The following is a 24,597-nucleotide window of genomic DNA, read 5'->3' as shown; positions in this document are numbered from 1 at the left end:
TAGGTGCCAGGCACTGCTTTCCTAAAGTTCACAACTGTGAGGCGGGCAACATCATTAATCAAATTATAAGTCAATAAATAATCAGAAGCTATAATAGTATCAAAGAAGGAAAAAGGACAGGGTGTTCAGAGAGCAAAAAGCATAGGAACCTGATTAAGTCTGGGGAGTCCAGGAAAGGTTTTCCTGAAGAACCGTCTTTAGAATGAAGATATGAAGGATAAATAGCACATTGTGGGCACCGGCATATGCTATGTGCAAAGGCCCTGAGGCAGGAGGGGGCACACTCTGCTCTAAGAACATGATATGCGAGCAATCACAGGACTAAGTCTTCCTGTTCCAAAGTCTAGTACTGAGGCTAAGAGACCACGTGGGCGTGAGAAAGCCACCAGCTTTATCCCTTCCTCATTAGCAAAGAGCTCTAAAGACTTACCATGTTCATCAATGAAGACATGCATAGCATCCACAGACATCTCATCTTGCACAGATGTTTCAGGCCCACTGATGACTTGCAAGACAGAACTATCTTGCTGGGAAGTTACTCTGTAGATTATTTGTCTTTGTCTATTGCCCTGGAAACTTAACATATATAAAAGTTTCAAAAACTATTCGGAACTCCTCCATATTCTTAACAAATCATTAAAAGAAGCAGCCACCAAAATGAAGCTGCTTCACACTTCGTACCAACACGAAGCTAAGTAAGTAAGTTACGCTCACAGGGTCGTGATCTTGGCAGGCTCAGTGAGCACGGGGCTGGTGCTAGTGTGGTCTTGACTTTGCAGGTCTGGTTTTCCTTGCTTGGAACTGTGTCCATTAGGCTTTTCACTTTCTTGGATTTCCTCCTTTTTCTCATGGGAGCAGTTATCTGAAAAACATTGCTTTGTGTGTGAACATAATATTAAATAAAGAAATTAATGTGAAAGCACTTGAAAATAAGTTACCAAAACTGAAACAAGAATAGACAGAAAATCTCTATAGCACCTATGAATTCAGAATGTGTTTAAATAAATTTTAATTTTACTAATTATGGAAGTACCTAAATATATTTGAAAAACATAAGCGCATATATGTTGGAGACAAGTTGTTTATTTTTTATTTTTTTTTAAAGATTTTATTTATTTATTTGAGAGAGAGAGAATGAGAGACAGAGAGCACGAGAGGGAAGAGGGTCAGAGGGAGAAGCAGACTCCCCGCTGAGCAGGGAGCCCGAGGCGGGACTCGATCCCGGGACTCCAGGATCATGACCTTTTTTTTGGTATATATGCTTTTTTGTTTTTATAAAAGTTAAGTCACAATATAGATATTTAATGATTATGTTAAAGTATAAATATTTAATGAGGTTAGATATTCTTCTACATCATCTAAAAATGGTAGTTATGTAATATTACATTGATACAGCATAATTTACTGAACTAGACCCCTATTGTTGTAAATTATTAAGTTGTTTCAATTCTTCCATACTTTGGATAATTCTTCAAAAAGCATCTCTACCTTCATTTAGGATTATCTTCTTAGAAATTCTAGAAGAGACTGAATATGAAATAGGATCTCTATGAAAATAGAACTCTGACTGACAGTGTACAGCAACCAGCCCAGGAAGCCAATATACTATGTTTAAGTCAGACTTGTAGGAAGTCAGATCATTATTTCTAGCAAAGAGTCCTGGAAGCCAAACAATAACCCCCATAATAACCGGCCCCAAATGGCCAGGACTTGATTAATTACTGAGAGCTTTCCTAATTTTTGTCCCTGCTTCCAACCAGAGATAAGAGTGTGGTTTTTCATAGCCTGGAATCTTAGTATATACCCAAGGCCTGAAGATAATCATAAAGCCCTTTGCGGAAAGGACCTGGGTTGGAAATATAAGAAAACCTTCGAGAAAACTGAGAAATCATGTATCTTACAATCGTGTAAAGGTCAAGCATTATTTCACTACCAAGCAGGGGAAAGATGAGGGCACATTGCCTAGGCTGCTGATATCATTCAACACTGTCATGTTGTTTTAGAAATACACTCTGAAATGGGTTTTTAGATTGCAGCACATAACAAGTTATTATGTAGTGATAGAGGAGCAAGAAGATGTTATTACCGATCTCAAAGTCATAAGGCACCACTGAAACAGCATCTAATTTGCCACCTTTCGTTCTTGCCTTCCAAGAACTAAAAGACTTAGTCTTTTTAGACAGAGGTCTAAAAACCTCTGTCCTCTCCTGGAAGAGGCATATAATCCACTCCAGTTCCTCGCTCCCTGCTGTACCTGCAGGCCTGTTCCTTTCCATAGAAAACCTTATAGCATCCATATTTCTTTGCACACCCCTAGATTTCCAACTTTATACTGTTTGGATTGAATGTGGTTGGCTGAAAAATTCAAGAAGAGCAGAAACTTAAGCGGACAAATAAAATAAACTTTACGTATGGCCTGAGGGGAAATTTAGAATAACAGGCTGAAATTGATCAAGGAGCAAAACTTTTACATATTTTCCTAATTGGATCCTCACAGTAAATCTGTAACATATCGTTTGTTATTCCTGCTTTTCTGAAGAAACTGTGACTCAGATGGATTTAATAAGTTGTCCAACCTCACCCAGCTGGTACTGTAAAACCAAAATTTGGCCCTGGGCTCGGAGGTTCCAAAACTGGTGCTCCATCCACCATACACACTGCATCCTGGGCAGACACACATGTACGGATCAGCACTGTCCGATATGGTAGCCAGCAGCCACGTGGAGCTATTTAAATTTAATAACATTAAAAATTCAGTTGTTCAGCTGCACAATCCCCATTTCAAGTGTTTAACAGCTACCTGTGGCTAATGGCTACTGTACTGGACAAGCAGACATGGGCTATTTCCATCACTGCAGAAAGTTGCATTGGACAGTGCTAATCTAGATGCATGAATATTTATATAAAACAGATGAACCCCCAAATCCTGTATCAGAAAGATTTTTATCTCAAAGTAACCAATGCTTTCTCGTACTGCCTGGGTTGTTTAAATATCTACCTGAATCTTTCCTGTTCTTATCACTCTATATGCAGACTCTTAGATATAGAGACATAGTAAAATGAAGAATACATTCGCCTTACATAAGTTAAATACCCAAGCTTAATGTGTTTTTAAGTAAAGGTGGGCCAAATGGCAAGCACAGCAATCCTTTTGGCAGAACACCGGAAAAGCAAAAGAAACAAGCAAATTGCTGGTCATTGCCAACATGGAGCCAGAGGGGCCCCTGACTGTCCCAGAGAGCGGGGAACATCCACGGGCAAAAGGACAATTCTGGCACTAAGTACTACGCATTCTGGGAGTAGCAGAGAAAGGAAAGGAGCAAAGGAAAGGAGCCTGCATGTGCAAATAAAACGGCCAGCACGCAAGCCTACCATACAGACACTATTTTATCAGATACATAGGCAGAAATGTACTGAACAATCACAGGAACATGGACACTTAAAGTTAAAAGATTTTGTGAAAACTCTAGTCCAGTAACATCCTTTTGCCAGCGAGGATATGGAGCCCCGAGATATTAAGCAAGTGGAAAAGAAATGAATCTTAACATTCATAAAGGAAATATAGTTTGTAGGAGCATTGGCTCTGGATCGAGACTGCCTGGGATAAAAGCTCAGTTCTGGTACTTCTCCTAGACTTACTAGACTCACTTGGGAAAGTTAGTGAAAATCTCTGAGCTTCATCTGCAAAAGAGAAATAATAGTACCCATAACATAAGGTTCTATGAGGAGTAAATGAGTTAAGATGAAAGTAACTGTATAATTTATTGTTCAAACTGGGAACACCTCTGAGGGTGAAATTACTAACTATGGTGGCAAAATGGTGTGACTGAGGACCCTCTGGGGCAAAGCACAATGTACAGTCATCCCTGCTGATACACAGGAAGTGCTTAGGACAGTGCCTGGCACACATTAGAAGCTGCGTGTTTGTTATCATTATGTGTACAAGTCGGGATAATTAGGGAGTTCTTCATACAAGGATTTCATAATGGAATTCAACAGAAAAGTGGGTTCACCTCACAGAAATGTGCTTTACAATCAGCTTTCCCAGAATGCATCAGTTCCACAAAGGGAGAGAAATCTCCTGTGAGTTCTTGTCACAGTGATAAAATATAATTGCTCATTTCCTTGGAAATAAATATTGTTGCCTTCTAGGGAAGCCAAACATTCACTACTCTGCCTCAAATTTCCTGCTGGAGTAAGCCAATGTTAATAATATATGCTCAACCCACAGCTTAGTATTGGCACATCTGGCAATTACCAATAATATTGCCAAAGCAGGGCGCCTGGGGGGGCTCAGTTGGTTAAGCGACGGCCTTCGGCTCAGGTCATGATCCTGGAGTCCCGGGATCGAGTCCCGCATCGGGCTCCCTGCTCCGCGGGGAGTCTGCTTCTCCCTCTGACCCTCTTCCCTCACGTGCTCTCTATCTCTCATTCTCTCTCTCTCAAATAAATAAATAAAATCTTTAAAAATAAAAAAATCGCCAAAGCAGCAGTGAGCCAATATTTGTAAAACCACATCACAGAAGCTCATTAGGCTATGGACTGCCTTCTCTGTGTCATCACGACAGAACTGATGTGGACTCGTACCTCCGAGAAGCCCACTGTCTTTGTCCTGCTCTCCTGGGCCATTCCTTTGGCTGGATGCCGCCAGCTTGGAAGTATTGATTGATTCTAAGAGGGAGACAAATTCCAGGAAGTTGGATTCATTTGGTATCTGTCCTTCCTTAGCCTCTAGATCAGATTTGGAAGTTGGCATTGTTTTTTCTTTATCGCTGATCATGTCTGTGGAAGTTTTGCTCAGGAAGACATCCGTCCCACTGTCCACACTGAGAACCCGGGTGTGTCTCTTTTCGTGGCTAGTTTTACAGGATGACGGGTCAAGGTTAGCCTGGCCTTCCTTCCCCCCCCCAGACTCGGGGACCTCGTGAGGTGTGAAGGGGGGCGTTGTGTCACAGCGGTCTCCCGGGGACGGACTGCCATCCTTTGTGGCATTTCCCCCCTCCCCGGATTCATAGCCAGAACACTGATTGGATGACGCCTCCACCATCAATCTCTCCGGGGTCCTGTCACTTCCGTTGCCTTCGGGACACATAGCGCCTCCTCCCCCGTCCTCGGAGAGCTCAAGGGTGATGACAGGAATTCTTATCTGCTCTGGGCTGGGAGGACTGGCCACCCCCGGGGCAGCCGGCTCGGCGTCCGACTTCAAGCCGGCTCTCTCGGCGCCGATCACCTTCAGGGGGAGCGAGCTTTCCAAGTCCGTCAGGGAGTTCGGGCTGCTGCTCATGGTGATGACGATTTTAATGGGCTCCCGCAGACTCAGCGGGTCTCCAGGTTGAGAAGTGTCAATAAGAGTGACAGCCACCTCACTGTCCGAGCAGTCCACTTCCTGGGTCGGCGGCGGGTCCGCGCGGCCGGAGGCGCCGGGCGCGGGGCGCGCAGCTCTGGCGATCACCGTGCTGCACTGGGGGCCGCTGCTGCTCAGGCTGTCCTCGGCTGGCCGGCTTTGCCACTGTTCCCTTAGGGAGCCCTGGGCATAAACCACAGGTTCCGGACTCCGGACGGAATTCTCACTGCCCCAGGGCTGGAAGGAAACGTCCGTTTCTAGTGGGTCGTACTGAGACAAGGACAGCTGCGGGGACTTCTTCTTCAAGGCCTCCTTCTCCACTAAGCCGCCCTCGGATCTGTGGCGGAGAGGGGGCTGCCCCTGGCCTCCTCTCTCCTTCCCTTTGCCACCGATTCCAGGTTCTGCCACAGCTGGCTCCGTGGGTACTGCTGGTGCGGTCCTGGTTTCCGGGCCGGACGCTTTACAAGCAGGGGAGCTTTCCATTTTAACAGCAGGTGAGGTAGAGGACCCTGGTCCTACCGCTTGGTCTTCTGAGAGAATGACACCTGAAATGGACAGCAGGAACTGCATTAGCTCCGGAACTGGATGAGTAACGGCCGCGCAAGACCTCCTAATAACAAAGCTAGGAGGAGCTCCGGCCACCACTGTGATTGGATGCTTATTTTTTAAATATCACCTCCACTGCGAAATTACTCTTAAAATCTCTGCATTTAAAATACTAATTCAGGCTTTTAGATTTTGCTGGTTTGCGGCCTCGGGAGGCGGGGCGGGTTTCAATACCGTGTTTGGGACGCCCTATTGGAAAGGTCCTGGCTCTGCTACTTACTAGCTGCGTTACCTTGGGCAAATTACCTAATCCCTCTAAACCAAGATCCTCAACTGCAGAGCTACTGACATTTTAGACCGGATAAATCTTTGCTGTGGGGAGCTGTCCCACGCATTGCAAGATGTTTAGCAGCATCCCTAGCCTCTACCTACTTGATACCAGTGGCAACTCTGTCCTCAATCATGACAATGGAAAATGCCTTTGGAAATTATCAAACGTTCCCTAGGGAGAAACCCCCAGTTGAGAACCACTGTTCTAATCTTTAACCTCCTCTCTGTAAAATAGGAATAATTATACCAACTTCTGAATGCTCTCAAGAGGATCTATAAGGAAAGACATGGAAAGCACCAGGCCAAGGGCTTAGCAATGGGCTTGCTGGGGCCTTGACCTGAGGAAAATAATAACCTCACATTTCCAATGTGGTTCATAGATTTTCAAAACATTTCTTTTATTTTTTTAATTTTTTATTGTTATGTTAATCACCATATATTACATAATTTGTTTTGGTGTAGTGTTCCATGATTCATTGTTTGTTCATAACACCCAGTGCTCCATGCAGAATGTGCCCTCTTTAATACCCATCACCAGGCTAACCCATCCCCCTACCCTCCTCCCCTCTAGAACCCTCAGTTTGTTTTTCAGAGTCCATCATCTCTCCTGGTTCGTCTCCCCCTCTGACTTACTCCCCTTCATTCTTCCTCTCCTGCTATCTTCTTCTTTTTCTTTTTTCTTAAAATATGTTGCGTTATTTGTTTCAGATCTGTGATTCAACAGTCTTACATAATTCACAGCGCTCACCGTAGCACATATCTTCCCCAATGTCTATCACCCAGCCACCCCATCCCTCCCACCCCCGACCACTCCAGCAACCCTCAGTTTGTTCCTGAGATTAAGAATTCCTCATATCAGTGAGGTCATATGATACATGTCTTTCTCTGATTGACTTATTTCACTCAGCATAACACCCTCCAGTTCCAACCACGTCGTTGCAAATGGCAAGATGTCCATCGACAGATGAATGGATAAAGAAGATGTGGTATATATACACAATGGAATATTATGCAGCCATCAAAAGGAATGAGATCTTGCCATTTTCAAAACATTTCTAAATTGTATCTGCAATAATACATACTTCTGATGCTGGCTGAAAGTGAGCTCTGTCCTTCTCCCAACTTCCCTCAATCTGTTAATGACCCTGCCATTCCCTAAGTCTCTTGAGCTTGAAATCTTGGGGTAATCTTTTGGTTGTTCCTTCTTGCTTAGCCTTATGGTCATTCAATCAATAAATACCCTCAATTTTCGTTCACTTCTATCATAAAGACTGTTCTCTGGGGGCTTACTTACTCTCCTCTGCCACCAGGTGCACTTTGTAGAAAGAATGGAGTACAAACTCTGGACATAGCTCTCCTACCTGGAATGCTCTTTTTCTTCACCCACTGAAGACCCCACTCAAGGCTTTTTCCATATCCCTCCTTCAACACGTAACTTCCCCTGATCACCTTAACCAGAAATAAGCTCTCTTCTGAACTCCTTAAGCAATTAATGTCTATGGAACTAAACTTTACTTACCATATACTTTTTAAACTATAGCTTTATTTATATAAATTATCGTCTTAACTGGATCGTACAGAGTTCTAGAAAAACAACCATAGTCCGTACTCATTGAATCCGCCAAAGAAACTAGCCTGTTATTTTATCCACACTCAAGAATGTTAGCTGATGATAACAGTGAAGATCATTTTACTTTGTAGCAACCCCTATGCAGGTTTTCCTACTATACAGAGTAGATACCTTTTCATGGAAATAGAAGAACAGAAGGGTCAAGAAACTTGTCCAAGTTTACCACACTACTGATGGAGCTGAGTGTAGAGCCCAGATCCTCTGAGTCTTGATCTGACCCTCACATGGCCTCTCTCTCTCTATCTATGCGTATGCCTCCTTTACTTTGCCATTCAGATCTCAACTTGAATATTGTCTCATCAAAGTGGTTGTCCTTGACTGACCAATATCAAGTGCATTTGTTCAGAATATTGCATGAGAAATCCAAACCCCCAGGCAGGGCCTCAGGTATTGGGTTGGGTCTATAGAACACATTCATAATGCATTTTTATTGCTTCATTACCTCCCACACCACACAATTATGATTGTACAGATTAATAAGCCAATAGGACCATTTCTTGACATAAAGATGAGAGAAAAGAGCACCCCAGGTTTTAAAACAAATAAGGACTTAATGCAAAGACCCTGTGATGGGAACTCGCTTGGCATGTTGGGAAAGAGGAAAAAAGTCCGTGAAGCTGGAGTAGAAAAAGCAAAGGGAGAATGAGAGCAAGAGAGATCAACAAGGCCGGCAGCGTCCAAAATATAAGCCAAAGTGTGGAGCTTGGATTTTATGCTAAGAATAATGTGAACCTAGCAGGAGTTTTTCAAAGGAGCACATGATCTGAATTAGGTTGTTAAAAATAACCCTGCCTACTGCGTGAGAGGTAGGCTGTGGGAAGTATGACAAAACTGTTAGAAGAGAAGGGCACTACAAGACCTCTTCTTCATAAAGAAAAAAAAAAAAAAATGGAAGAAGAGACCAGGGAAGAAGCTGTTGCAGTTGATGAATAATGGTGTTTTGGACTAGGGCAGTAGTGGTGGACATGGAGAGAAATAGACAAATTTGAAATATGTTTTGGAGTAAAATTGACAGAACTTGCTGATGAATTAAAGCTAAAGGTAGTGAGGGAAAGACAAACCAAGGAAAACTCCTTGATTTTAAAGTTTTGATAATGGGATTGGTGCTGGGACTATTTATTGATAAGGAGAAAACCAGAGGAAGTACAGATTTAGAGACAGCAATGGAGAGATCAAGTGGTGATCCATTTAATATGACTATCAGACATCTTATCCAGGAGGAAATAGGTGTAGGCAGCTGGATGCATGAGACTGAAGTCCAGACAGAGGTCAAAACTGGAGAAACAGATTTACTCACCATCATCACATAGATGGTACTTAAAGTTAGATATGAGATCGCCAAGGGAGACCTAGTATCTAGAGAAGAGAAAGGGGCCCAAGACCAAGACCAAGGATACTCCAGCCTTTATATGTCAAACAACAGAGGAGGATCAATCAAAGGACACTGAGAGGGAAGCCAATCAGGAAAATGTAAAAAGCCAAGAAAAGAAAACCAAGAGAAGAAAGTTGGTCAACTACAACTTATTGCATATACATAAATAAAGTCATACTGTGGCCTATAAGTGGGTCTTTTGCGAATACATTAGCACATCATACCTCAGTACCTGCTTAACGCGAAGTAAAAATTCAATAATGAATTTCCTACCTGGAAAACCAAGAAAAATAGTTGCCCAAAATGACTTCACCAAGATACTGCTTAGCAATGAAATCCAACCAAATGTACTCATTTGTTTTCTATCCTTGACACTTCAACTGTAAAAACATACTATATTACTAAAAATATATGTCAAGAAAGACACTATGGCAAAACTATATGATTATGTCACTAGATGCAGAAAAGCCTCTGACAAAATCCAGTACCCTCTCATGACAAAAATATTCAACAAACTGAGATAGAAGAGAATTTTCTCAACCTGATAGAGGCTATTTATGAAATACTTGAAAACTAACATCATATGTAATGGTGAAAGACTGAATGCTTTTCCCATAAGATCAGAAACAGACAATGATATCCACTCTTACAACATTCAATAAACATTGTAATGGAAATTGTACACAGGGCAATTAGTCAAGAAAAAGAAAGAAAAGGCAACTAGATTAGAAAGGGAAAAGCAAAAGATTTCTATTCACAGATGATAATCATTCTGTACAAAGAAAATCCTAAGGAATCCACTAAAAAACTTAGAACTAATAAACATTCAGGAAGTTTGTACAATAGAAAATCAATGTGCAAAAATCAATTCTATTTCCATATACTAGCAATAGACAAGCTAAAATGAAATTAAGAATACAATCCCATTTATAACAGCATCTAAAAAAAATAAAATACTTAGGAATAAATTTAACAAGAGTACAAGACTTGTGCACTGAAGACTACAAAACATCATCAAAAGAATTCAAAGATCCAAATAAATGGAAAGACAGCCCAAGTTCATGGATTGGAAAACATAATATTGTTAAGATGGCAATTCTCCCCAAATTTTTCTACAGATTTAATACAATCCTTATAATAGCCCAGATTTTTTTTTAAGAAATTGATAGTTCACATGGAAATGTACAAGACCCAGGATAGCTAAAATAAGTTAGAGGACTCACAGTTCCCAATTTCAAAACTTATCACACAGCAACTGCAATCAATATGGTACGATGATGGCATAATGGTAGATATGTAAACCAAAAGAACAGAACTGAAAGTCCAAAAATAAACCCTTATTGTATGGTCAATTGATTTTCAATAGGATGCCAGGACAAGTTAATGGGGGGGGGAATAGTCTGTTCAATAAATGATCCTAGGACAACTAATAAACATTATGCAAAAGAATTAAGTTGAACCCCGACCCCACATCATTCACAAAAATTAATTCAAAATGGATCATAGACCTGATTATAAGAATTAACACTATAAAACTCTTAGAATAAAACATAGGGATAAATCTTTATGACCTCGCATTCAGCATTGGTTTCTTATATATGACACCAAAAGCCCAAGCAACAATGATAACAAAAAACAATAAAGTGGACTTCATGAAAATTAAAAACTTTTATACTTTAAAGGACCCCAATAAGAAAGTGACAAGACAAACCACAGAGTGGGAGAAAATATTTGCAAATATATCTGATCAGGGACTTGTATCAAAAACATATAAAGAACTCTTACAACTCACCAATAAAAAGACAACCTGATTAAAAACTGGGCAAAATACTTGAACAGACATTTCTCTAAAGATAATGATGATGATGAAACATCAATATCATTAGTCATTAGGAAAGTGACTAATTTCATGCAAATCAAAGTCACAGTGAGATACCATTTCGCACCCACTAGAATGGCTATATTCGAACACATAGTCAGTAACAAGTATCATCAAAGACATGGAGATATTGTGACCTTCATATATTGATGATAGGAATGTAAAATGATGCACCTGCCTTCTAAAACAGTCTGGTAGGTCCTCAAATGGGGAAACAGAGTTACTACATGATCCAGCAATGCCATTCTTAGGCATATATCCAAGAAAATGAAAACACATGTCCACACATAAACTTGCACAATGAATGTTCACTGAAGCATTATTTATAATAGCAAAAAAAAGTGCAAAGAACCCAAAGTTCATCAACTGATGAATAGATAAATAAAACATGGTATAGTCATTTAACGGAATATTATTTGGCAATAAAGTGAAATGAAGCACTGATACAAGCTACAACATATATAAACCTTGAAACCTTGAAAACACTATGCTAATTGAAGGGAGCCAGTCACAAGAGATCACACATTATATGAAATGTCCAGAATGGACAAATCCATAGAGACAGGAAGTACATTAGTAGTTGCCTGGGGCTGGAGAAGACAGGGAGATTGAGGAGTATGGCTAAGCAGTCTGGGGTTTTTTTTCCAGGTAATGAAAATATTCTGAAATTGATTGTGATGATGGATATACAACTCTGTGAATATACTAAAAGTCATTGAATTATATACTTTGAATGGGTGAATTGTATGGCATCTGAATTACATCTCAATAGACCTGTTAAAAAAAGAACACCATTGTGCCTTTTAACAACGAAAAGAACTGAATACTAGAATGGTGTATTATGAGATCGGTCTAAGGAAAAAAAATTGCTCTAGTGCAGTGTTGTTGAAAAAACATTGGACTTAGCAGTCAGTTGTGGGTCTAAATGCCACCTCTACAGTTGACTTGTTATGACTCAGAATGAAATGATATATGCAGAGCCTCTACTGTAATTCCTAGTACAAGGAAGGAAGGAAGGAATTGTTTCAATTGGAATGGTGAAGTCAAAAGCCCAGAACAGACATTGAAAGGATGTAGAGTAATACTGTTAATAGCTTGATCTGGAATAAGTAGTCTAATAGACAAAACAATGTGTGTGTGTGTGTGTGTGTGTGTGTGTGTGTGTGTTATGAAACTCTGTGTGTAACTAAAATAGCTGAAACCTAACTAAAGTTCATTTTTTTCATAGTAGTAATATAGAAAAAAGAATTTGAATAATCCTTTACACATCATTATCAGGGAAATTAGCTGAGTGATAACAAAAGAAACTTCATTTTAGGTTTTCAGACCCAAGTGCTAATTTCAGCTGTTTTCCTGAAGATAAAATTTTACACTACTTTCAAAACTTAAATAAAGCATACATTTCTCTTTACAGTAGCACTACAAAAAAATAAAAACGCAGAGAAAGGAAGTAGTTAATTCAGGCCTCCAAAAGCTCTTTTCTGAGTCTTCTGAAGGCAATCAAAAGATAATAAAATGAAATCTTTGTGAAAATGGAAAATAAAAATCTGGAGGCTTAAAAGAAAGTTCCCAGAAACAAAATTGGTAACTTGAAGGAGATGCAGTACACGGAATGCAGTATCATTTCCTCTGTCATTTTTCAATGCAAGTACTAAGATAAGAAGTTTGTACATCAATGGTGAATTAATCCTGTTTTCTATCTGCTATTCTGAGCCACATGAAATAAGCACAAACTGGAGAAAGGAAAATGACATAGGATCCAATAAAACATTCAATTTAAAAGTAGACGCAGTGTACAAAATCTGATGAGAAATAATTAAAATTAAGAGTTGAAGAAATGAAGTTGAAATAAAACTATGCTGTCTTAAGTACGGTTCTTATTTTGAATTAATTCACTGGCATTCTGTTTTCCAAAAGTTCTTTTTCACTTCACTGAAGATAATGCTGTGATCAATTATTAAATGTTGATAATAAACACTCTACCTTTGAGATCTTCCACTGTTTCCTGTGCCGGCAACTCCTAAACAAATGGAAGAACAAAAATCAATATGTGACTCAGCTCAGTGCCCATTTCCAGGCAGTCAGCAGACGTGGAGCGGCAAGCTACTCGTTTTCCCAATGGCACGTGGGGAAGAGACTATACAGTGTCCACGCTGCGTAAGCCTCTAATAAAACGGAGAGCAAAAACGAATACAGAATATAGGTAAGTGCAGATATTCAAGCAAGACCACTGTACTGTGATAAAAGGCGTTTGAAAATTAAGAAAGTAAAAAGGAGAGAGAAGAATGTGCTACCGTGCATGACTGGAAATAAAGCCCAATAAGGTTCATCTACAGCAAAGGGGTTTATTGACTTGCCAAGAGACAGCTGTGGTTCAATGTGGAGTGGTGCAGTTGATTCCAGGGGAAGACAATGAATGACGGGAGAGGGGAGAAGGAAGTCAAGGTCCGCTGATAGGTTCTTCGGGCCAGGGTGGCAGGCCCAGCAGGGGTAGGCCGGGGCGGTGTGTCCAGCACCTGATTGGGTGTTTATCTCATGGTCCAAGGGCTCCCCTGAGGTCACTTCCACACTCTGAGATGTGGTACACCACCAGCACAAGGGCAGTATCGACAACTAGAATTGCTCCCCTTGCACGCTCCCATTTTAGGCATGATCAACACTACGTGACGAGAACAGCATGAAACAGAAAAACACACACTGACCAGTGGCCCAGATGAATGATGAGAGTTTATGCTTTGCCCTCTGGAGCTGCAGCGGAGGGGAGGCGTGGAGAGGCTTCGATGAGGCTCTTCCTTTTTGCCATTGTTAATCTGCCTGTTACTGCTAATGCACAGAAGAAACACAACAGCAGTGATATTAGCAAATAGAACTATGACTTTGTATTAGTCCTTAACCAACTCCTTTTCCTAGATTCTATTTTGTAATATTCAAGGTACACAAATTTTGTTCTTAAGGGAGGATAATAAATATTCTTTTAAAATAAGACATGCTTTCTAAAGGAACTATCAGAAATAAGGACAAGAATAGTGACAGTGACACTCAAGAATCACTTTTAATTTTTCAGTCTGTGCAATGTATTACTTCTATAATAACAAACACAAATGTTCTTTTTGAAAACACTCTGGCATGCACGAAGCACTTAGATGACAAGATAAAAACACTGAAGTCAAATATTTGGCTGTGTTAATTAAGCCTAATGCAAATGAATTCCAGAGCATGGTATAAGGTCAAATGAATAGTTAAACCATCTTGATTATCAGTTTCAATTTTATGCTTAAGTGTATGCTTCAAGAGAAGAAAAATGTACATATTAGTCTCTGCCTATACTGGTGTGTTTTCATAAACAACTCATAAATGAAAAAAAAAATTTAACCAAAACTAAAACATTTAAACTATGAACTGACACATTAATAGACATGTTACCTTGGAATTTTGTGATTAGTTATATGTTCCTTGTTGGCCTCTTTGTCTTTATTTGGCTTTTCTTTCTTTCCGGAGGGCCTCTGCTGAATTACTTCTCCTTTATCAAACATGAGGTGTAGGCGATAACTGACCAGTTTGATTATTGTGAAGAATATAGTCACTGAACTGCAGTAAAAAAATGCAGTGATAGCATTTGGAGGAAAAGCCTAAAGAGGAGAAAAGAAAGAAAAAAATTCATTTGTTTGCAGGACGATCTTTTGTTTTAAATCTGAAAGCATTGTTGGACTATTTATTGAATACAAATTGGGCAAGGTTTCAAATTTTATTGGCTTTACAACTTTTCCTGGTTGTGATACCTGAGGAGAAAGAAAGAGCTGCTATCTTTTTTATCTTTTTAAAAACATCTTTCTTGTTTCTCAGGTTCTGGTACTAGTTGAGTTGATGACCAACATTTCATTTGCAGGCAGGAACCCCGCAGAACAAAAGGTGTTTTATATTCAGCCTTTCCATGTTCTTCTAATTCTTTTCCAGAACCCGATCTGGCCTTCCTGCATGCCTGCTTGTAGCAAATAGGGAAGAAAGGACTTTGAGATGCCGTTTCCTTCAACAAAGCACAAAACGCCTTGTTGAGAACAGAGGAAAGAAGGAAGGAAAAAGGTTAATGTAACATCTCTTCCCTCCCTCCCTCCCTCCCTCCTTCCTTCCTTCCTTCCTTCCTTCCTCCCTCCCTCCCTCCTTCCTTCCTTCCTTTCTTCTTCCTTCCTTCCTTCCCTCCCTCCTTCCTTCCTTCCTTTCTTCTTCCTTCCTTCCTTCCCTCCCTCCCTCCTTCCTTCCTTCCCTCCCTCCCTCCCCCCTCCCTCCTTCCTTCCTTCCTTCCCTCCTTCCTTCCTTCCTTCCTTCCTTCTTCCTTCGTTCCTTCTTTCCCCACTCTCCTGTTGGGTTAACACCATCAGGACATGTATTTCCCTAGTGGTTTGATGTAGGCAAGGGGCCACAAAAGGGCACACTGCTTCTAAAAGGAAGATAGTTACATTAGTGTAAAAGGATCTGAACATGGAGGTCATGGTGAAGGTCAGTTCAATTCTGTCCAAGCCCCTCAAGAAACAAAAAGAATCACTAGCGTCCATGAAACTGTCGTACTCTGTAGGATCCCCCACACACCTTCCTAGTTCTCTTCCGGGACCATGGACGAGTGCAAGTTCTCTAGTCCTTCCTAAACTAAATTCTTATCTTTGGAGATTGAAATAGATCCCAGGGTCTCAAGATGATATGAAGGACAGCCTCGATAAAAAGCAAGACGCTTTTATCAATGCACCTCACTAAAGGATCTCAAGAAATCCAGTGATAGGTGCAGTCCCTCCTTCAACCTGAACCTGCTGGGCCTGTGAACAACATAGCCCAGCCCAAGTCTGCTCCCATCACGGCCCCATGATAATCCATCATCTAGGTAAGACCATTCCAAAAACAACATGGCCAAACAAAAAGAATAAAGAAAAAAGAAAACTGTCACCAACAAGTAAAAGCCGGAGTGAAGAATTTTCACCATTACTGACTTGCTTTTACTTCATGGGATAAAGGTCCACTAATAAATATAAATTAATAAATAAGTGAATGAAAGACTGATTAAATAAAACAAATTAGATAGATAGATAGATAGATAGATAGATAGATAGATAGATATGAGAGAGAGAGAGAGAAATAAAGTCAGATTCCCTACCTGGAAGCAGATTAAGTTTCCCATTGACACACATGCCTCCTGAGGAGAAGCTGTGATGAACTTCAAGCAATACAGAGAGAAACTAAAAGAGAAAGAGTGATGGGGCCACTAATAGTCCCCAACACTTTTTCTTAACATGTCTATATATTTCAGGTCTAAAAATTTCAGGCTAAAGCTAGAGAGTGAGTTTGAAGAAGAATAAAAGCCAGCAAATGTCCAGAGAATAGATTAGCATCCTATCATACACAAATTATATTCAAAAGTTGTTTAAATTATAATTTTAAATATAATTGGGATTCCTAATACTCTGATTAGCGGGGGCCACAGAGAGAATTCGTACTCACTAAATATTCCATGTGGCCCCATGCATTTCCCAGCCTCCCTTGCAGTCAGGCTGGGGTCACATGACTACTTTTGGCCAATGGACTACGAGGAGCAGTGGCTGGGGTCACTTCTAAGCCTAGACAATTATGAGCTGGGTGCCTCCTCCATCTCACTCTTCTCTTTAGTTGGCAATATCAGAGGCTGCATTTTTAAGATATTCCATCTGCAAGATGACAGAGCTTCCTTCAGCCTGGGTACCTGGGTGACACTGGAACAAGGCCCTTACAGACCTGAGACAGACATGTCCTAGAAGTGAGAAATAATCCTTCGATTCATTAAACCATTGAGATTTGGGGGGGGTTGCCTGCTGTGGCAGCTAGCACTGATTAACGCAATACTGGGGGTTCCATTTCCATGAGGAAGCTTCCATTCAAATTATAGTAGAAATAAATGGGGGAAAACCCTCAGGTATTGGGAAGAGAATGCTAGGGAAGGTGAGAGAGGAAAGATTAAATATGGATATTGGGATAATTCATTTGGAAAGAAACTGACTTGCCACAATAAGAGGTATTACTTTTCAGTTTACCCTCATAAATATGGAGGTAGCACCAGCTTGGTAGTGTTGAAATTAAGAGAAGGCAAGACGACGTGGATGGAAGTGGAGGGTGTTATGCTGAGTGAAATAAGTCAATCAGAGAAAGACGTGTATCATATGACCTCACTGATATGAGGAATTCTTAATCTCAGGAAACAAACTGAGGGTTGCTGGAGTGGTCGGGGGTGGGAGGGATGGGGTGGCTGGGTGATAGACATTGGGGAGGGTATGTGCTATGGTGAGCACTGTGAATTGTGCAAGACTGTTGAATCACAGACCTGTACCTATGAAACAAATAATGCAATATATAAAAGAAGAAGAAGAAGAAGACAGCAGGAGGGGAAGAATGAGGGGGGGAAACCGGAGGGGGAGATGAACCATGAGAGACGATGGACTCTGAAAAAAAAAAATGAGGCTTCTATAGGGGAGGAGGGTGGGGGGATGGGTTAGCCTGGTGATGGGTATTAAAGAGGGCACGTTCTGCGTGGAGCACTGGGTGTCATACGCAAACAATGAATCATGGAACACTACATCCAAAACTAATGATGTAATGTATGGTGATTAACATAACATAATAAAAAAAGGTAGATATAAATAAAATAAATTTAAAAAAAAAGAGAGAGAAGGCAAGAAATTACAATGAAGTTTAGTATCTAGTTTGCAACCAGGTGAGAAAAGGCCCTTGTCTCCTTTATGAAGGACCACTGGCACTTTGTCACATCCCCAAAAGCCCATAGACCTCACCAGGCCATAGCAAAAGACAGCAATTTTACTGAAAGTTTCCAGGGAGAGAGGAAAAGTTTTATAACATGCTAGAGATGGCACATTATTCCTCCCAAAATTCCCTGATCTCCTTTAAAACCTCTCCCTTCAGAAGACCCTGCAAACAGAATCTAGAATCCTCCCAAATATCCCTTTTTTAATGTCATGTACTTAAGCTCTGCTCAGGCTTCTCCAATTGTACATTTCCAGAGACATCACTGAAAATGACTTTCAAGGTCATTTTACTGCTGACATCATCATGCTCAGTCAACAAACGATCCCCAGCTCCTAGGATTTTCTGTCCTTATAAGTATGAATGCGAGGAGAGGAGGAAGATTTAGGAAGAAATATGTCATGGATGAGCAGCTTTTAGCTCTCTTTTAATTTATATCACAGATTCCACACACACCCCCATATTAGGTATATTCAGATTTTGAATAGAGGTTTATTTGTTTCAGGGAAATCACAGGTTTTTTTCTTTGTTTCCATGAACTTATCATTTTAACACATTCTAATTAATAATAGGAGGCAATAGTTTTTCGAAATTATATCCTTGGCCAAAGAAAAGCTGTATGTTGTTCTCTGACACATTATTAAGATAACTAGTGGTATAATAACTCATTTTACCAAACTTTTTCTGACAAAATTTCATGAAAAAAACAACATGCTGTTACCAATTAAGCAATTACAAATATATTTGCACAGTCTCACAAAACTGGATTTCTTGGGATTTGGCGCCATCTAGAAGAATCTGTCTGCGTGAACACCCATATCATCTGCAGTCCCCTCAGATGGAACCCACCTCTGTTCCTTGAGGTTCATAGCTCAGGCTCTCTCAGAGAGTGTACCCACTCTTTTTTTAAAAAATTTTATTGTGGTAAAATATATATAACATAAAACTTACCACCTTAGTTTTTTTTAAGGGTACCGTTCAGTGGCATTTAGTACATTCACATTGTTGTGCAACCATCTGTACCATCCATCTGTGGAACTTCTTCATCTTCCCAAACTGAAAGTTTATACCCATTAAATAGTTACTCCCCATTTCCTCCTCCCCCAGCCACTGGCAACCCACATTCTATTTTCTGTCTCTATGAATTTGACTCTTCTAGGTACGTCATATCATTGGAATCATACAGTATTTGTCCTTTTGTGACTGACTGGATTATTTCCCTTAGCATAACGTTCTCATGGTCCAGCCATATTGTAGCATGGGTCAGAATTTCTTTCCTTTATAAGGCTGAATAATATTGCATTCATTCATTACACATTTTGCTTATCCATTCATCTGTTGATGGACATTTGGATTATTTCCACCCTTCGGTTATTGTGAATAGTGCTGCTATGAACATGAGTGTGCAAATACCTCTTCAAGACCCAGCTTTTAATCCTTTTGGATATATATCCAGAACTGGAATTGCTGGATTAAACAGCAATTCTATGTTTAATTTTTTGAGGAACCTCCATGCCGTCTTCCATAGCAGCTGTGCCATTTTACACCACTCTGGTTTTTCACTTCAGGTTAATGGGTTATTACTGTCCATCTGTCTTTTTTTTTAAAGATTTTATTTATTTATTTGAGAGAGAGAGAATGAGAGAGAGAGAGCACGAGAGGGAAGAGGGCCAGAGGGAGAAGCAGACTCCCTGCTGAGCAGGGAGCCCGATGTGGGACTCGATCCCAGGACTCCAGGATCATGACCTGAGCCGAAGGCAGTCGCTTAACCAACTGAGCCACCCAGGCGCCCATTACTGTCCATCTCTTGAGTAGCCTGGAGAGATCGATAATCTGGCTAAGTGAGGACTTAACCAGATAATGCTGGTATCCAGTGAGAATAAACCACTTCTGAGGGTTTCTGTGTGCAGACATAAAGAAGGGCACTCTTGAGGATTCAACCTTTATCAGTGTGTATTTCATAAAGGTACCTCATCAATGTACTTTCACAAACTAATTTTGAAGAAGACTTCGGGAAATACTTTTTTCATCTTAAAAAAAAAAAAAATGAGGAAGCTAAAGCGTAAGTGAGTCATACTTCCAAGCTGGTAAGAACATGTACCTCCTCTCACCTGGAAGTTACTTGCCTAGCCCCTTCCATGACCTGACAGAGAACCAAGGACTCAGAAGAAAAAAATGTTAAATGTCTTCTGGGCAGTCAAAACACATCACTGTTAGAGAGAAACTCCTCTTCACTCCTGTGGTTTCCAGGAAAGGGAACCGTTCCCTCTACATGCTGGCCTCTGTGCTTCTGGCTCCTTCCTCAGTGGTTTCTGACCAGTGTTTTGGGGAGCAGGAACTGGGCATGCTATCCCTTCTGTCTCAGAACTAAGCCCTGATCGAGGAGATCTGTGTCTGGGTGGCATCTCTCCTTACTGCGCGGTTCCAGCACGGTTCCTAAGCCAGAGAGGCTCAGTGCTTCCCACACTGCCCCTGACCAGCGAGGTAAGGCTCCATGACTCTAGGGCTCACAATTGGGAAGCCCACCTACCCGCAGATATAACACATTTCCAAATAGCTTAATTTGCAATAACAGTGATACCCGAACTCCTTCTGCTTGACTACGGTCTCCCTGGAGTGGCTCAGAAAAAGGAGGTGCTACTTACTGGACTGCCAAGTCTATGCACAAAGGTTATGACCTTGAGTGGAAGGGTAGTCACTCAGAGCATCATTTGGAAGGTTTCTCGTCTTACTGTAGGCATAATTCATTTATGTGGCACATAATATGCCTAATGGTATCCTAGCCCATAGCAGAAATTAGAAGGGGAAATGAGGAATGAGTATAAGTAATCACAATAATGTAACAAGACATGCTAAATGACTGTGTAAATAGTGTTGGGAAAGTACAAAAAAAAAAAAACCTATGAAAAAGCAAGTCACTTGTGTGGTCATTTTCTGAGACACAAACACCCTTCAGTCATTCCCTGAGGACACCACTACAAAAACATAATGTCCAGGAGTACAAATAAAATGTTCAATGGTATTCAATATCCTATCAGAGAAGGCAGGGAAACGTAAAACTATCAGTGTGGTTAAAGTAAATTGAATTTTCCTGCTGTTAGGTTAAGCTTCAAGTAATTTAGAAAATGTTTTTACTCAGCGTATGTGGCCTAATGAATAAGGCGTTAACCCGCTAAACATAACACGCTGTCTCTGACAGGGATCCGCCATCAAGGAGTGTTCAGATGGTTCTGCCGTGTGCCGCTGTATTCCCTCTGGCTGTGAGGAACTGCCCCGTGTGGGTGTCTGTGCCATCTGGGGTAGAACCTCCTCCTTCATGTTTCTGGAAGCCTAACCAGCTCTCAACTATTAGAAGATCCTAGGTTATTCTAAAAAGACAGGGTGCAGACTTAACAACTGAACTGTCTTATCTGCTTCAGAGGTAAGAGAGATACCCCTCTTGTTCATCCATTTTGTCAAATTAGGAGAAAAGAGCTTTGTCCGTCCAACCATCCATTCTTCATTCATTCATTCATTCATTCATTCATTCAATAGACACATGTGGAGTGTTGTGTCAAGGCATTAGTTTCAATGACTTCATTCAGGTAGGATTTTTGAGTCCTACTGAAGTAAACTATAACTCCCTCGGAAGAGGGAAAATCAGGCCACAAGAGAGAGAAGCACAGTCATTTCTCTGCACTTCTACACGTGAAGGAATGTACCGGTTTTCACATCCTAAATAACAATTCATTACCTATTTCATAAAGTTCCGTTCTGAAAAAAAACAAAAAACACATTTAATACTATCTCAGAAAATCTGGAACTTAGGATTTTATCCTGAAACCAGAATGAGCTCCACATTCTTGTGGATACCAGGTACAGGAGGCAGACCTGTGAGAAGGCATGCTGGTGTCATAAACTCCTGACAGAATTTCAGGGAAGATGGGGAGGGCCCTCCGAGCAGTACCCTCAGAAGTAGGCCACCCTTGCAAATAAATACTTGCCGAAAAATGGTGAGGTGAGTAGAATTGAGAAATCTGACTGGTTCTCAAAAGACAGCCCTCCTCATGCCTCCATCTTGCTGAGTAAGAGGCACAAAAAGGAAAATGTCACACGTTCTCTCGGGCCTGCTACTTGCCCGCTTTGGGGTCTGCTTGCCTGTTTATCAGATCCGCTCTGATTTCTCTGAGGTCCTGGGCCTCCTTCTTTGTGTGCAGCTTTCACGAGGGCAATGTGCTGGGTACAGAAGTGGCAAATGTTTGGATTGACAAGGCAGTGCTATGGAGAATGGTAAGAGGGAAAAACAGCCAAAGGTTGCAGAGGCAGATCTGAGGCAGGGGCATTAAATGAGAATCTCTGCGGGCCTGAATGCTTTGAAAACCATTTAGAAAGCTGGCACCTGCAAGTGCCTACTCCTTTCTCTCTCTCCTCTTCTCATAAAGAATATTTATGGTGGACGGCTCAACAGACGCCTAGCCCAGTCAAGAAACCTAGATGCACGTTGTCTTTTCCGTTTCAGATGGTCACAGTAAGAGGTGACGCTTCATTTCCATATTTAATGTTCACTGAGTTAAACAGGATGAACCAATCAGTAAACTCACGGAAGGCAAAGTGATGTCAGTCTCGATGCAGTGATAAAGCTCAACCAGGAATCTGTACGGATAGTGAGTTTGAATATCATTGACTATCAATGCCGTGTGTTTCCAAATAGAAAGAAAAGTGTGATTTCAAATTTACAATGAGATTTAATAATGCAATATAAACTATACCTGATCAATTCTATATTTGATAGGTAAATCTAAGCTTACACATTCATTTTTCATAAGGAATTTTAGATTCCTCTGAGTTTTTAAGTACCCGCAAAACCCAAATGACAGAGAAAATGTTTAGTGTCATGAAATTTCAAATGTGTTTCAGTTAATATTTAAATTTAATGAATCAAAATATTATATCTCTTAATTCTCAAGCAATAATCTTCAACATCAATTATATGAAAAGATTAAAATCAGTCAGTAATATGGCTTTTTAAAGGGAATAGCAAGACAAAAATGAATTGAATTTATAAACCTTTTCTTTATGCCCTGTGCTTCACAAACACGCAGAAACTGCAATGCTGTCTGAATCACAGAAGCGGGGGAGCTCACAGCTCCAGGTGAGAGGGTGAGTTAGAAGGGATCCCTGCGCAGGCTCCAAGCCCACCCGCAGATTTTGCATACCTTCCCTTGCTCAGGCTGCTTTTTTGCATGCTAGGCAGACACTGGGCATTGGTATGCCTCAGAATCCTTTCCTTCTACCCAATGGCAAGTGTCTTCAGTTTGATTCTTCCATAGCCCATAGCTACCAGGGACTGCCCAGTGCGCTTCTGCTCCTTCCTGGTGCAATGGTGTTTTTCAATCGAATGGAAGTTCTACTGGCATCTGAGGTCCAGCAATTTCTCATTGCACAATATGTCGGGCATGTCGGGCCCCCACTCTTTAAATGCTATTGGTACATTTACTTGAAATGCCACTGTGATAAAGTCATCGAGATGAACTTCCAAATGCTCCTTACAAAAACTGCCAATGCTTCTCGGGGGCAGTGACTTTCCCAATCTAGGACCATTTTGCCTACTGAACTATAACCTAAGGAGTAGCTATTATCACACTGCAGTGAGGGCCACTGAAGTCACGGACATCACCCACTGATATTCCACAATGACCCACTTCATCCTTTTAGCCCAGAGTTTCTCAACCCCAGTACTAGTGACATCTCAGGCTGAGTAATTCCCTGTCCTGCGGGCTATCCTGGCCCCGGAGGATGTGGCAGCTTCCCTGGCCTGGACACACCAGGCATCAGTAGTAGCCCCTCCAGTGTGGCAGCCCAAATCATCTCCACACATTGCCAAGTGTCCCTGCGGGGGGTACAGACTTGACGTCCTCACTGGAAACCACTACTTAGCCCATAAATGTATATGTGATTACCTTGTACCAAACACAGAGATAAAAAACACTGCCCCTCTATTCACAGAGTTCAAAGTCAGGATAGATGAGGAGACAGCTACAAGATAGAGCAGGAAACGCGTCATCCTGGTCCACTGAGGTGTGTCTAACTCAGACTGAGAGGTGAGGGTAAGAGGCCAAGGAGATCATTCCAGAGCAAGCGGTCATCTATGAGAACTTGAAGGACCCTGAGACAAAGCAGGCAGAAGGCATACCACATGGAAGCACAGAGCCTTCCAGGAAGAATACACATTCCAGAATAAGACACGTGGAGCACTCCAGTGCATGCACAGTGATAACACTTGAAGAGTCTCACACACCCCGTGCTTAGGAATTCCATCATCACCATGAAACAAAGAGCGTAGAAGACTGTTTCAGCATGGAAGCCAAAAGTTGCCGTCTGTAGTCTACAGAGTCATCAGAGTGCATGGCAGGCTGGATGGAGGAGCAGTACTAACCATGGAGAGACCAGACAGGGGCTGACCTACTTCAGAACTGTTGGAGAGTTTAATGAAATCATCTGTGTGCATGCCCACTGTACAGCATAAACTGTGATTTTCCACAGAATCACTGCAAAAACTGTAAAGTACAATCTAAAGTATAAACCATTATCTCTGCTCTCCTATGTCAGCATTAGAAACTCCAAAGACATCTCTAGAAGAAACATCTAGGGCCACCAGCATCAATGGCAGGATTGTTGGAATAAATGAATTATCTTGTAAGGTAACTACTGGGAAGGAGCTACCATATGGTAAGTTGTCACAT

At 41.2% G+C, this 24,597-nt stretch overlaps 1 protein-coding gene across 3 annotated transcripts in view; it reads right to left on the bottom strand.

The window, feature by feature from the left end:
* The window catches only part of PCNX2 (pecanex 2), a 297,035-nt gene that overhangs the window by 246,296 nt on the left and 26,142 nt on the right, over nt 1-24,597 (bottom strand). For all 3 annotated transcript variants that reach the window (XM_027596146.2, XM_027596147.2, XM_027596148.2), the window contains exons 2-7: nt 14,525-14,730; nt 13,804-13,924; nt 13,085-13,121; nt 4,588-5,889; nt 715-862; nt 431-576 (exon numbers count right to left, since the gene is read on the bottom strand). In XM_027596146.2, coding sequence (XP_027451947.2) covers nt 431-576; nt 715-862; nt 4,588-5,889; nt 13,085-13,121; nt 13,804-13,924; nt 14,525-14,730 — 1,960 coding nt within the window. The remainder of the gene's footprint in view (nt 1-430; nt 577-714; nt 863-4,587; nt 5,890-13,084; nt 13,122-13,803; nt 13,925-14,524; nt 14,731-24,597) is intronic.

The sequence above is a fragment of the Zalophus californianus genome, chromosome 15 (assembly GCF_009762305.2).
Source record: "Zalophus californianus isolate mZalCal1 chromosome 15, mZalCal1.pri.v2, whole genome shotgun sequence".
Classification (NCBI taxonomy): Eukaryota; Metazoa; Chordata; class Mammalia; order Carnivora; family Otariidae; genus Zalophus; species Zalophus californianus.
Note: the sequence above shows the minus strand (reverse complement) of the source record. Positions and strands in the feature narration are given on the sequence as shown.